At 40.7% G+C, this 11,532-nt stretch overlaps 2 protein-coding genes across 2 annotated transcripts; one reads left to right on the top strand and one right to left on the bottom strand.

Moving 5' to 3' along the window:
- Positions 1-1,462: 1,462 nt before the first annotated feature.
- cryba1a (crystallin, beta A1a) lies at positions 1,463-4,117 on the bottom strand. Its single transcript, XM_085371710.1, has 6 exons — positions 3,924-4,117; positions 3,355-3,421; positions 3,077-3,195; positions 2,666-2,807; positions 2,197-2,339; positions 1,463-1,973 (listed from the first exon to the last, which is right to left on the bottom strand). The coding sequence occupies exons 2-6, from the start codon at positions 3,391-3,393 to the stop codon at positions 1,826-1,828; spliced, it is 591 nt and encodes a 196-aa protein (XP_085227836.1). The 5' UTR covers positions 3,394-3,421; positions 3,924-4,117; the 3' UTR covers positions 1,463-1,825.
- Positions 4,118-8,383: 4,266 nt separating this feature from the next.
- On the top strand, positions 8,384-10,267 carry crybb1l3 (crystallin, beta B1, like 3). The gene is made up of 5 exons (XM_085371733.1): positions 8,384-8,449; positions 8,571-8,689; positions 8,779-8,911; positions 9,387-9,529; positions 10,099-10,267. Exons 1-5 carry the CDS (start codon positions 8,384-8,386, stop codon positions 10,265-10,267), a joined length of 630 nt encoding a protein of 209 aa, XP_085227859.1.
- Positions 10,268-11,532: the final 1,265 nt, after the last annotated feature.

The following is an 11,532-nucleotide window of genomic DNA, read 5'->3' on the forward strand; positions in this document are numbered from 1 at the left end:
TCTGTGCTGTTGCTTCCTGCTGTTAGTCATTATAAGGAAGTCCCAATGTGTCCTGATTTTAAAAGCTGAATTTATTTTTCTAAGTAATTAGTCTCATTTCCACATTAAAAGATTCAAGAAGATGCTCGTGCTTTCCAATAATTAACCAGCTTTAGTACTGGCTAATGACACTCCTTAGGCAAAATACTAAACCTTGAGTTGCCCCTGATCCGAGTGTGAGTGCATGTTCATTCATTCATTCATTCATTCATTTATTTGTTCATTTCAGGCACAACAAGAATACATATATTGAACATAAAGTGCACAAAACAAAAACAAAAATTACCTGAAAAGGAGTGGGACGAAGAAAACTTATTAAATCCCACCCCTATACTCACTCATCAACAAAAAACAATAAGCTTCCCGCAGCTACGCCCATCGTTGCAACCAAACAAACCATCAACAGCCCCGGTCACATGCAAGCATCTCAACGGCAGCTCGCAAACAACAAATAGAACCTTCATAACTGAATACAGAATATATATTAATTATAAATTGCGTTACCACAGGTAACAGGCAATAATAATTACATAGTGACAAACACACATAAATATACATACATACATATATATCTACACACACATGTACATATATGTACAATCATACGCACACACTTTTTTTTTTTTTTTAATCCATACCAGCAATGTTAAGAGAACAGACATTACAGAGCACAACAAAACCATCATTGAGTATACTGTGACCAGACCAACTGTTTGTAGAGGAATTTAAATCTATGAATATTTTTGCATTGTTTCAGTTGTAAACTCAGACTGTTCCAGATTTTCACACCACATACAGACACACAAAAACCTTTACAGGTTGTTCGAGTTCTGGGTAATTTGAATTCTCCGAAGCCTCTCACATTATAAACCCTTTCTCGAATTTCAAATATAATTTGTAAATTTGTAGGTAGAAGTTTATTAAAGGCTTTGTATAAGATTATAGATGTATTGTAATTAACCAGATCCTGGAATTTAAGTAACTTTGCCTGAAGGAAGAGTTTGTGAGTATGATCTAGATAACCAGCCTTGTGAATAATACGCAGTGCTCGTTTCTGTACTGTGACTAATGGATTAGTTGTATTTTTATATGTGTTTCCCCACACTTCCACACAATATGTAAAATATGGAAGAACCAGGGTACCAGGGTATGTGATTGGGTGACTTGTACTAGAAAGCACTTGTGAGTGCTCAAATGGAGTAGAAAGGTGTTATGTAAGTATAAGTCAATTTTGCTTCTATTAAGGCGTAAAACAAAACATGACTACCAATATACCTACTATCCCTTATGTGCTCCCAGCTTCTTTTCACTGCAAATAGTCACAGTTAAACAGAGAAGCCTAAAGCAAAGCTCGCTGTTTTAAAATAAATCACAACTGAGCACACCAGAGGTTAGCAGCAGACTCTTTATTTAAGTTGCCTTCTTCTGTCTTTATTGAACACTGGCAGCACCACAGTTATCCACAAATATGAGGAGCAATGACTCTGAGTGACATCACCACCCTGCTGCTGCCTTGAGGCCTGTTTTTAGCGTCCTCCTTTTCTTTCCTCAGCGGGGCATCAGTCAGGAGCTTCTCTACAGTGGCCTGTTTTTAACTTTCTTTTTTTCTTCTCATGTTTTCTCTTTATTTTCATTTGGCAACAGACAAGAAAAGTGTCGTAAACATCTCGATGATAAAGCACCAGAAGGTGCTGGAATGATTGGGTTAAGGGTGGAAGAGGAGGAGCAGGAGGGAAGATCTGGAGGAGGTAAAGAGCGAGAGGCTGGGAGAGGAGGCCGCGGGGTCTCATTGCTGGATTCGACGCAGCGACTGCACCTGGAAGGACTGAGCGTGGGAGCCCCACTCTCTGTAATGTTTGTACTCGCCACCGTGATGGTCACACTCCATGATGTACTGGTAACCACGGTAACCTGGAAACTGGTAGCACACCCAGCTGGTGGTGGAGGAGGAGGAGAGGGGAATTTGTGGTTTAGACAGCAAGTGAAATGAAATGCATTTAGAAAAATATACGTGAAGCTACAGGAGGAAAAGACAACAGTTGTATGCCAGTGGATAAGCCTGGAAGCCACTATCAGCTACAGTTTTCTTCACTTGTTCCAATTTTAACATGTGTGAAGCCTGTAAAGAGTAATACGAGTTCCGATGTCGAGACTTACGCGCCGCTCTGAACTTGCATAGATCCGATCTCGTTGTTGCCCCAGCCCATAGCCTGCAGGGAAGGATAGTCATCGTTTATCTCCCACTGGCGCCCCATGAAGTTCTCCTTCTCAAATAGCACCATCTTGGACTCCTTGTGATTCTGTGCGAGCATGAGTCAGCCAGAGAAAACAGGCAAAAGAACACATGATGTTGGTGATAGGTGTAGTAATGAGGTAGCAACCTTCCAGGCACAAAAGAGTTGCATAATAATCATTAAAATTGTGTGAATTGGGCCCAAAATCTAATAATTTACAAGTTGCAAGTGCACTCCATTCTATTTTAGGCTGCACTCAGCGCCTTTATTAGTCACTCTATTGAGCTTTACACACACATGAGACCATTTCATGAGACAAATACTTTTTTTTTTTTTACATTTTGTATAGATGGAGAAAAAGCAGAAGCTGCTGATTTAGGACAGAAACTCACAGCAGAGCAGATGGGGCGGAAAGACATCATCCTCTCAATGTGGTAGGCGTTGCTGCCGCTCCATGACTCCCAGTAAGGGTACTCTCCCCTCTCCAAAACAAACTGCTGGCCACAGAAGCTGGAGTGCTCATATCCTGCCCAGCTGCCACGAACAAACAGAGAGACACATGAATGCATCGCTGGATCACAGGAACACAGACCAATTAGAAGACATCAGGCAAATGTTTTGTATATTTTAAAAAAGCTTATAGTGAACTTTAAATAGTTATAAGTGAGGGCTATAAGTAATTTCAGATGTTATGTTTTGAGTTTAAATACTAACAGATCTTTCAGTATCTTTCTAATAAATGATAAATGTGTTTTAGGTCACACTCTGGTTTCGAGATTTTCTTTTCTCTGTGGGTGACTTACGCGCCACACTCCACCTTCAAGGATCGAATGTTGTCAACGCCACACTCCATGATGTTCTGGCAGGCTGAGGTAAACTCCAGACGCTTCCCCTGGAAGTTCTCCTGGTCATAAACTGTGATCTGGAGCGGACACAAATGCATACATGTAGCATGCACATGTTGCACGCACACACTGATGTGTGCACAGATGCACACGTCACACATTTATCAGGCCAGGCTTGATATTTAAAAGCATTATCTGCTTTTGTTGTTGATCCATGACAAGGGCGTCAGACTCACTTTCCATGGTCCCAGTGGGTTAGGGTTGTTTAGAGCCATGCTACTTTGTGTTTCCGACTTGATATACCTTCAGAATGAAGAGCAGGGAGTGTTGCATTTATTAAACATACAGCTTATCATTCACACCACTTAAAACAATAACGAGCGTTTCTGCAGTTTTTATGCAAAATATAAGAGGATCTTGCAGACTGTCATCATTTTATGTGTCATGTTGGTGTGTCTTTTTTTGAATTTGACCAAATTTTATAACAAAATTTACAAAGTTCATTAATTAGAATGTTTTTGACATATATAACAATACTGCCTTTGTCATACATGTTTGGGCTTGAAACAGCTAACTATGGGAAATTCTCCACACTTGATGAAACCACGTTCAGATGTAGACACAGTGCATACATGTCCTCCCTGTGTGTCGTCAGTACACCTTTGCATATGCATGTCTGCTCTCTGTCTTTACATTCATGTGACTCAGCGAAATCCACAAAGAGGAAAAAAAAAATGCAAAAATGTAAGTGACAATAGTCTGCACAAGGTTGTATAGGCTGAATGGACTGAGATAGAGGGCTTACCTGACCGGCCCCAAAGAATAGCTGTTCAGTGCTCACAGGGGGCTCCACAAAAACGATGTCCTGACCTCAGAGTAAACGGACCTATTTATACATGTTGGTGCTGAAAAGCAGCTGGGCCTGTGGGTCGGGGCAGGAGTCAGCACATTGCTGCTCCGTGCATTGTTCGGCGCTGAGCTGCTGGGCTTTAGCTGCAGTAGGACTGGATGGAGGGCACGGTGCCCAGTGCAGATAAGCACAAGTTCCAAATGGTCCATGACCGGTGGGCCGGACCAAGTCCTGGCACGGCCTAGTCTGATAACAGATAACAGATGTTCACAGTCCTGGCAGAGACTGCCCTGCAAATAGGAAAAGCACCACAAGTAGAATTAAGTTAGAAAGCAAAAAAATTGAAAAAAGATAGGCAAGCTTAGACTTTTCATCATTAAAGGTTTTTCAAAATCTAGGGGGACATAAAAATTTGTCTAATACAAAAGATAACTTGTCTCTTGTTTACTCACAAGGGCTTTCCAGAATGCGGTGTGCTCTGTCTCAGATTTGTACATCATGTCCGCTTCTACTGACCCCACGTCTCCGATCCTTTCACCTCTCCCCTCTCAAATCAATGTGCACGCATGCTCAGTCATGCAGGCAGACTGTCATGGACAGAGACAGACATGCAATGGCTTCATTCATGCACTCACACATGCATGCAGAGCTTACAAAGGACACACAGAGAGAAAACCATTTACACGGGAACAGCTGACCTTCCAGTGTACACTCATCTTCTCCTTGCATATTGCTATTACTACTGTTAATAATAATAATAATAATAATAATAATAATAATAATAATAATAATAATAATGATAATGAAAAGGAGCCAAAAATTGCTTTGCACTAAAAAGTCAAAGGCTGTCTGTGAATAGGTGGCATTTCACATGTTATTATTATGCACCCTAATATAATTTTGTCTTTAAGGCAGAAAAAATAAATAATAATTTCTGACTTAATTTCCTGCAAAGATATTCATACAGGCGGCATCAATTACACTCTTTTTGTGAAGATTAAAGCTTCACATCCTGCATATTGTGGGTCAGTGAGGAAAAACTAATGCTTTGAAGCAGAAAACCTGTTGGAGTTTTATCTAAGAAACTTTTGGTTTAGCATTTGAATAATTAACCACTTGATTAAACATGGACACTGTGAATTCTTTTTATTTTAAGTGAAGCTGTTGTGCTGATCTAACATTCAAGGCTGAAGAGGTAAACCATTGTGAAATTACTTTCTCAAATGTCAAAAAGATACAAGTACAGTGTTGAAATCAGTGTAACCCAAACTAAATGGAAAGAAATATGTCACCAATACAGAAAAGGCTTGGGATCACTTCAGAGAAGTTTTATCTGTCTCACATTTGACTCTAGATCACTTTGATATACAGATGAGTTCATGGTTGACTCAGTGACTGCAAGATGCTCAGGTCCTGTGAGGGCAAAACAACCCCAAATCATCGCTCATCCACCACAGTGCTGGACAGTTGGTATGAAGTGTTTGTGCTGATAAGGTGTGGGGGATTGTCTCCAAACATGGTGCTGAGCATTACGGCCAAACTTCTTCATTTTGGTCTCTGTTGAAAGGAAATTGATCCAGAGGTTTTGTGGTTTGTTTTCTCCTGGTAGCCATACTGGTTCAGTCCTTTTCTGATAGTACTGTCATGAACTTTAACATTTAACATGCTAACTGAGGCCTTTAGTGTCTGAGATTTAACTCGTGGATTTTTCACAGTTACTCTGAGCATTGCACAGTCTAGTGCAAATTTGGCAGGACGTCTATTTCTTGGGAGATTTGCAACAATCTTGAATGTTTTCTTCATTTGAGTCGTTTTTCTTTCCTTCTTTTTTTCCTTACTGCAGAATGACTCATTTCTAATTCTTTGAAAATAGCCTTAATTTCACATTTATGGGCAGCAACAATTGCTTTAAGATCATTGTTGATGTATTTCCTCCTTGGCATTGTGTTAGCACACACCTGAATACTACAGACCACCAAACTGCTAAAAGTCCCACTTTTATAGAGTTGCTCACACTTGCTGTAGTTGTTCACTACAGCGAAATTGATTTGCAGTATGTCCATACAAACAAACAGACAACCAACACATCACATACACACACAAAAATAATATAATATAATATAAGCCTGAGAAAACAGCCAGTATCAGGTCTGAGTTTTGTCAGTGTATGTTTCCATGTTCCACTTTGAAGGTTCATGTCTGATGTTAGTGTATTCAGTTTTGCTTCCCCTGTCTCGTCTTGTCAATTACTCCCAGCTGTGTTCCCCACCTGTTTGTAATCTCCCTGTGTTCTTCTGCGTGTATTTAAGTTGTGTCTACTCGTGTACCAGTTGCTGGTCTGTCTGTGTATCCACCGTGTGTTCACCCTGCTGTCCACCTTGATATGCCTCTGCTCACCCTTTGTCATGTTTGTGTTCATGTTTGATACTTTAGTTTCTTACACTTTAGGTTATCTTTAGTTCCGTTCTGCCATTTTTCACCTTGTGTTTTATTTTTACAACAAACCTCCTTCGCACCTCCACAAGTGCCTGTGCTTGGATCCTCCTTTATTTTCTCCACACGGCTCATCCCATTCGCCGTGACACTGCTAAGGACTAGAATTATGTTTTCATTGTGTCCAGATACATAAAACCTTAAAATTGAAAGAGAGAGTGCACTTGCTTTTACCATGACTGTAAAAGAAAATGACACCGTGTTTTTATTTTAATATAGCAAACAAAAATACATTTAATGTTTCTGGTCTTTTGGTCATTTCACAAGTCATGTCAAGAAGCTGCCACTCTGCAAGTCTGCTGCTGTGCATGTAGAAAATAAAGCGTCTGTATGATACAATCATGGATGCATGTCTATCTGCATGACTATAGCCTGTCGACCACCCAAATGTTCCAAAGAGTGTCCGTTTGCCTGCCTATACAAAAGCTACTGCAGTCAGCATATTAGAGACGTGGGGCTCAAAAGCTTAGACTGCATGCACGAAGCATCAAAAAAAAGAGAAAAAATGAAAGTGAAAGCCAAAAAAATATATATCACAGAGCAAGAAGTGAAAATGAAATGAAAGACAGAAAAGAAAAAACATGAGGAAAAGAAAAAGCTTTTTAAAAGAAAGTCATGAAGAGAAGTGACAGCTTCACACACACAGGACAAACACCTACGTGTGTGTGTGTGTGTGTGTGTGTGTGTGTGTGTGTGCAGACTTTCTGCTGATGGCAGTGACTGTCCCTGGTCCCCCACAATGGTCCAGGACAACAAAAGGAGCAGCTGAGTCATCATGACTTGTCCACGGATTAGCAGCGTGCCCTTTGACCCCACATTGTGAGCCAGCTCACAGCCAATGAGAAGCCGGAATCCTGCCTCTGTAGACTTGGTTTGGATGTGAATGTATATATATATCCCCTCTCATAAGGTCGGCGTCCATCACTTTCTCTAAAGGTCGGCCATTCCTTCAATTGTAACTGTAAGTTTTTCCTCTTTCTAACTTTTAAAGAACTGCTAGACTCGTTATTTGGAAATGTTGTGTTTGTTTTCCTGTCTACTGACACCTTGGACTCAAAGAACCAACTAGGGACTGCCTCTTCTCTTAAACCTTAACTCTGGCCTGAACAGGAGGAATATTGACACAGAATGCAGTTTACGTGTTCATTTGTCACCCTGAAGTTAACATGAATGAGAAAGATAAGAGACTGCGCCCAGTGCTTTTGTCCTTAAAAAGCCGCTCGGGCCACTATTGACAGATTTATGGATGATCATTGAATGTTCTTGCAGTCCTGGAATATTTACACAGTAAATACAACTTTAAGGTCAAAATCTGATAAAGTGAGTTATTATAACTAAGTTAAGCATTAAAAACTGATCAGCCTTAGATTTATGTTCACATAATAACGATGTGTCCAAAATGCTTGAATATAAAGACACCCATAGTTTATTTTTTTATTTTATAATGAGCTCAATCATTTTCAGAACGGATTTTTTTTTTATCCTTAATGAGCAGCTTGGCTCTACTTAAACCCTGTTTTTGTTGTTGAACTGGTGTGGCTGAAGTTCTCACCTTGATCCCAACTGTGATGTCACTGCTGGATGTGCCAGAAGAAAAACTGACTTCAAATTATGTGTTTCAGTTTGCTTTGTGTTGACTCGTTTTATAGACTGCAAAAGTAAAACAAGCTATATCTGAAAACAGCCATTGGATAACTCTGAGAAAAACCTACTTTTAAATGAATAAGCATCAAGGATCTATCCAGCGAATCTTTAGAAAAAGAAAAGAATAGTAATCTTTGATTTTAAATGACCACTATTTTAATTTAATTGCCGTGCTGGAGTTTATGCCATGTTCCAGCAGTCGAGTGGAAGTAATTATCCTCTTCAGGATCTCTAAAAACAGCTGACTGACTTCATGCTTCTTCCCTCTAGAGCTGATCATGTCTCACTCAGGTGCTCAAGGCAGCATAGGCAGCCACTCTGCCATTGGGCTGCGCAATCACAAGGTACTACTACGGTTTTCTTTTTAACACCAAGAGCCCTAAAAAAAACATGAAAACAAGTAATTATGTATCTAAAGTACTGTACTTGAGAAACTAATGCTTTCAGTGTGTTTTTGCTTTCCAGATATACCTCTATGAATACGAGAACTTCCAGGGACGTAGAATGGACCTGTTTGGAGAGTCCCGTAACCTGTGCGAGAAGGGCATGGAGAGAATCGGCTCCATCCGGGTAGAGATCGGACCGTAAGTCACTGACCCCGTGTTAGACACACTGTGAGTGACAGCACACTTTAGGTTGCCCCTTTTCCTTATCTGTTTGTCCGCCTCTCCAGCTGGGTCGGGTATGAGCAGCAGAACATGACCGGTGAGATGTTCATACTGGAGAAAGGAGAGTACCCCCGCTGGGACACCTGGTCCAACAGCTACAGGTGCGACCGCATCATGTCAATCAGACCTCTCCGGATGGTAAGTTGTGGTGGACATTTTTCAGCCTGTCAATTTTTGGTTTAGTCTCTGGTGTCCGCCTCACGTTGCAGCTCGTGTCCATCTATTCTTTCTTTTGTCTTTTGCTGGCTCAAAGGAATTTTTTTTTTTTTGTGTGAGGAGGGGTTCACACGTGTATTTATAGTCTTCTTCCATTTTTGGATGAAAGGATTCATTAGATGTCTTTTTTTTGCAGCTGTTTCATTTTCAACTATAAAAAACCCCCAAACAACAAAAAGTATTCACTGTTGTTTTTCAAGGATTTGATTTTATCTTCTAAAACATTTATATTACACAACCATTGTGTATTTATGCATACATCATTTATCCTCAGTAATCATAATAATGCTTTGGTTATGTTTTTTTTTGTTTGTTTTTGTTTTGTTTTGTTTGTTAATCTAGAATAGAAATATGAACATTTACACAATCTGCGACAAACAATGTATTTCTCCAACAGGACCCGCAGGACCACAAGATCTGCCTGTATGAATGTGCAAATTTTGAGGGTCGTAAGATGGAAGTGTGCGACGAGGATATTCCAAGTTTGTGGTCTTACGGCTTGCAGGATCGTGTTGCCAGCATTCAGGTCACCGGTGGAACGTAAGCCATTTCTAGTTATCTTTTTTGGCTAATTCGACTCAGGCTCAGTGTCAAACTCCCCACTTGGTTTGAGCTCTCTGTTTAGGGCATGTTTTTGGGGGTGATCGAGGGGTACTGTTCACCCTGACTGGAGGGGGATTGGGCCATAACTGGTAGACTTGATGACCTCACTGAAGGCCGGAATCCAAAATGCCTCTGTCAGATAATATGGATGATTTATAGCTTTAGTGTATTTGGGCTCTTCAGATTCAAAGATTCCAGAATTAGTCAAAAGGCTCCTTTTCATCTGTAGTCTCACAGATCGGACAAAAATAATAACCAAGAAATATAACACACCATCAGACAGTGTACACCTGTATAGCCCATCAAATACTTAAAATTACAACATGGAAATCCACAGTGCAATAAGAAAAGACAGAACAAATAAATATGAAAACAGATGTAAAATACGAAGCACTGGGAGGTGTTGTCTTATACAGAAAATACCTTTGTCATTTGTATAGCAACGTAGCTGAAAACTGAAAGCTAAAGCATTGTAGTTAACCTCTGTTTCTGTCTTCTTCACATAGCTGGGTGGGTTACCAGTACCCTGGCTACCGTGGCTACCAATATATGCTTGAAATGGGTCCTTTCAAGCACTGGAATGAGTGGGGAGCCCACCACCCCCAGATCCAGTCCATCCGCCGCGTGAGAGACATGCAGACGCACCGCAGGGGCTGCTTCGAAATGACCGCATAGAGGAGTCCAGTTGACTAAAAAGGAGGGAATAGCAAGGGTGAAGTCATGCTGCTAAAAACATCCCCTGGAGATCCTTCAGCAGCCACATGGCCACACCAGCTAACAGCATTTTAATATTGTTTTCTGGTAGGATTTGGAAGTATGTGGCGGGGTGAACGATTCTGAATGGGATGAAAATTTCTTATTGTCACAGACTCTCAGAGTAACTGTAACACAGGTTTAAAAAAAAAAAACGTAGCAAAGCTCTCTGTCTACAGACCTCATGGAAAGATTATATGATTTATCTGAACAGGGGATTAAAGGGGATTAGTGGATTTAATGGTTTGTGTTTATTAGTTTGTTTCAATGCTATTTTTCCAATCATACCTGCAACTCTTTGATTTTATTTTTATTTACTCGATGATGTATTTCAAGCTGAAATGATGTCACTAAGCCTGTTCATCACGGAGCTCTCCTTCTCCTGGGATCCATAGTCTAGTCTAGAATAAAGGTACACATATCATATCTGCTTACAAAGTACTACCATGGACAGCTCTCAACCCAACACATGGCCTGCAGTTATTTCTCCAGGCAGAGGGAGGCACCATATCCTCATCGCAAAGCAACAGACTCAGAGCCTGGACGGCAATGCTGGTTAATCATTAAAATAGACTTAAAAGGAAGAAGAAGAAAAAAGAGCAGTGCAGAGCTGTGGGTTTGCTGATGTGAATATCTTTTGGCTGGCCTGTTTCACCTCACTGATGGGGCTGTCCAGAAGGTTTGCATTTTAAATGTTCTCAGGGATGCTGGCATCTGGAAAGCAACTTTCCAATGGAAAAATAAAAGAACTGTACCTGAAAGCAAGTCTCACTGGGCCTACTTTCTTTTCCCTCTTGTTGTTGTTTTTTTCTTCAGATGTTGCTGATGTTCGATGCTGCTCAGACTGGCTATGAAACAGCAGTCTGAAGTGCCTTGCTTTGTCATTCAGCTCGCTCTTTTGATTTTCCAGCCTGGAACTCAAGTTTTTTGTTTCTGGTTCACTCTCAACACATTCACTGGACCCTACCTGCTGACACACAAGCTTCAGACAGATGTGAACACGTGGATCTTCAAAGCAGACAGTGTCAAAGCACAATCTAGACCATATGGTCTAAATAGTTCTGTGACTATACCGTGACATTGTTTGGTTTGCCGGTCGCTCTGCATTTCTATCTTGATGACTCTCTTCAGCTGTGCAGTTCCAAGCCTCAGCACCGATTATATTTCGGAGGCTAAATAACTGCCCT

The sequence above is a fragment of the Diplotaxodon limnothrissa genome, linkage group LG14, assembly GCF_057381915.1.
Source record: "Diplotaxodon limnothrissa isolate DT_005_m linkage group LG14, D_limnothrissa_male_GT1.1, whole genome shotgun sequence".
Lineage (NCBI taxonomy): Eukaryota > Metazoa > Chordata > Actinopteri > Cichliformes > Cichlidae > Diplotaxodon > Diplotaxodon limnothrissa.

Bases quoted from the DNA above. Each gene is read 5' to 3' on its own strand.
- cryba1a (XM_085371710.1), bottom strand. From the start codon at position 3,393: ATGGCTCTAAACAACCCTAACCCACTGGGACCATGGAAA. The intron at 2,808-3,076 runs GTAAGTCACCCA...TGTTCGTGGCAG, and splicing joins TTGAAGGTGGAGTGTGGCGC to CTGGGCAGGATATGAGCACT. The intron at 2,340-2,665 runs GTGAGTTTCTGT...ATGCTCGCACAG, and splicing joins TCCGCCCCATCTGCTCTGCT to AATCACAAGGAGTCCAAGAT.
- crybb1l3 (XM_085371733.1), top strand. From the start codon at position 8,384: ATGTCTCACTCAGGTGCTCAAGGCAGCATAGGCAGCCACTCTGCCATT. The intron at 8,690-8,778 runs GTAAGTCACTGA...CCGCCTCTCCAG, and splicing joins ATCCGGGTAGAGATCGGACC to CTGGGTCGGGTATGAGCAGC. The intron at 9,530-10,098 runs GTAAGCCATTTC...TTCTTCACATAG, and splicing joins ATTCAGGTCACCGGTGGAAC to CTGGGTGGGTTACCAGTACC.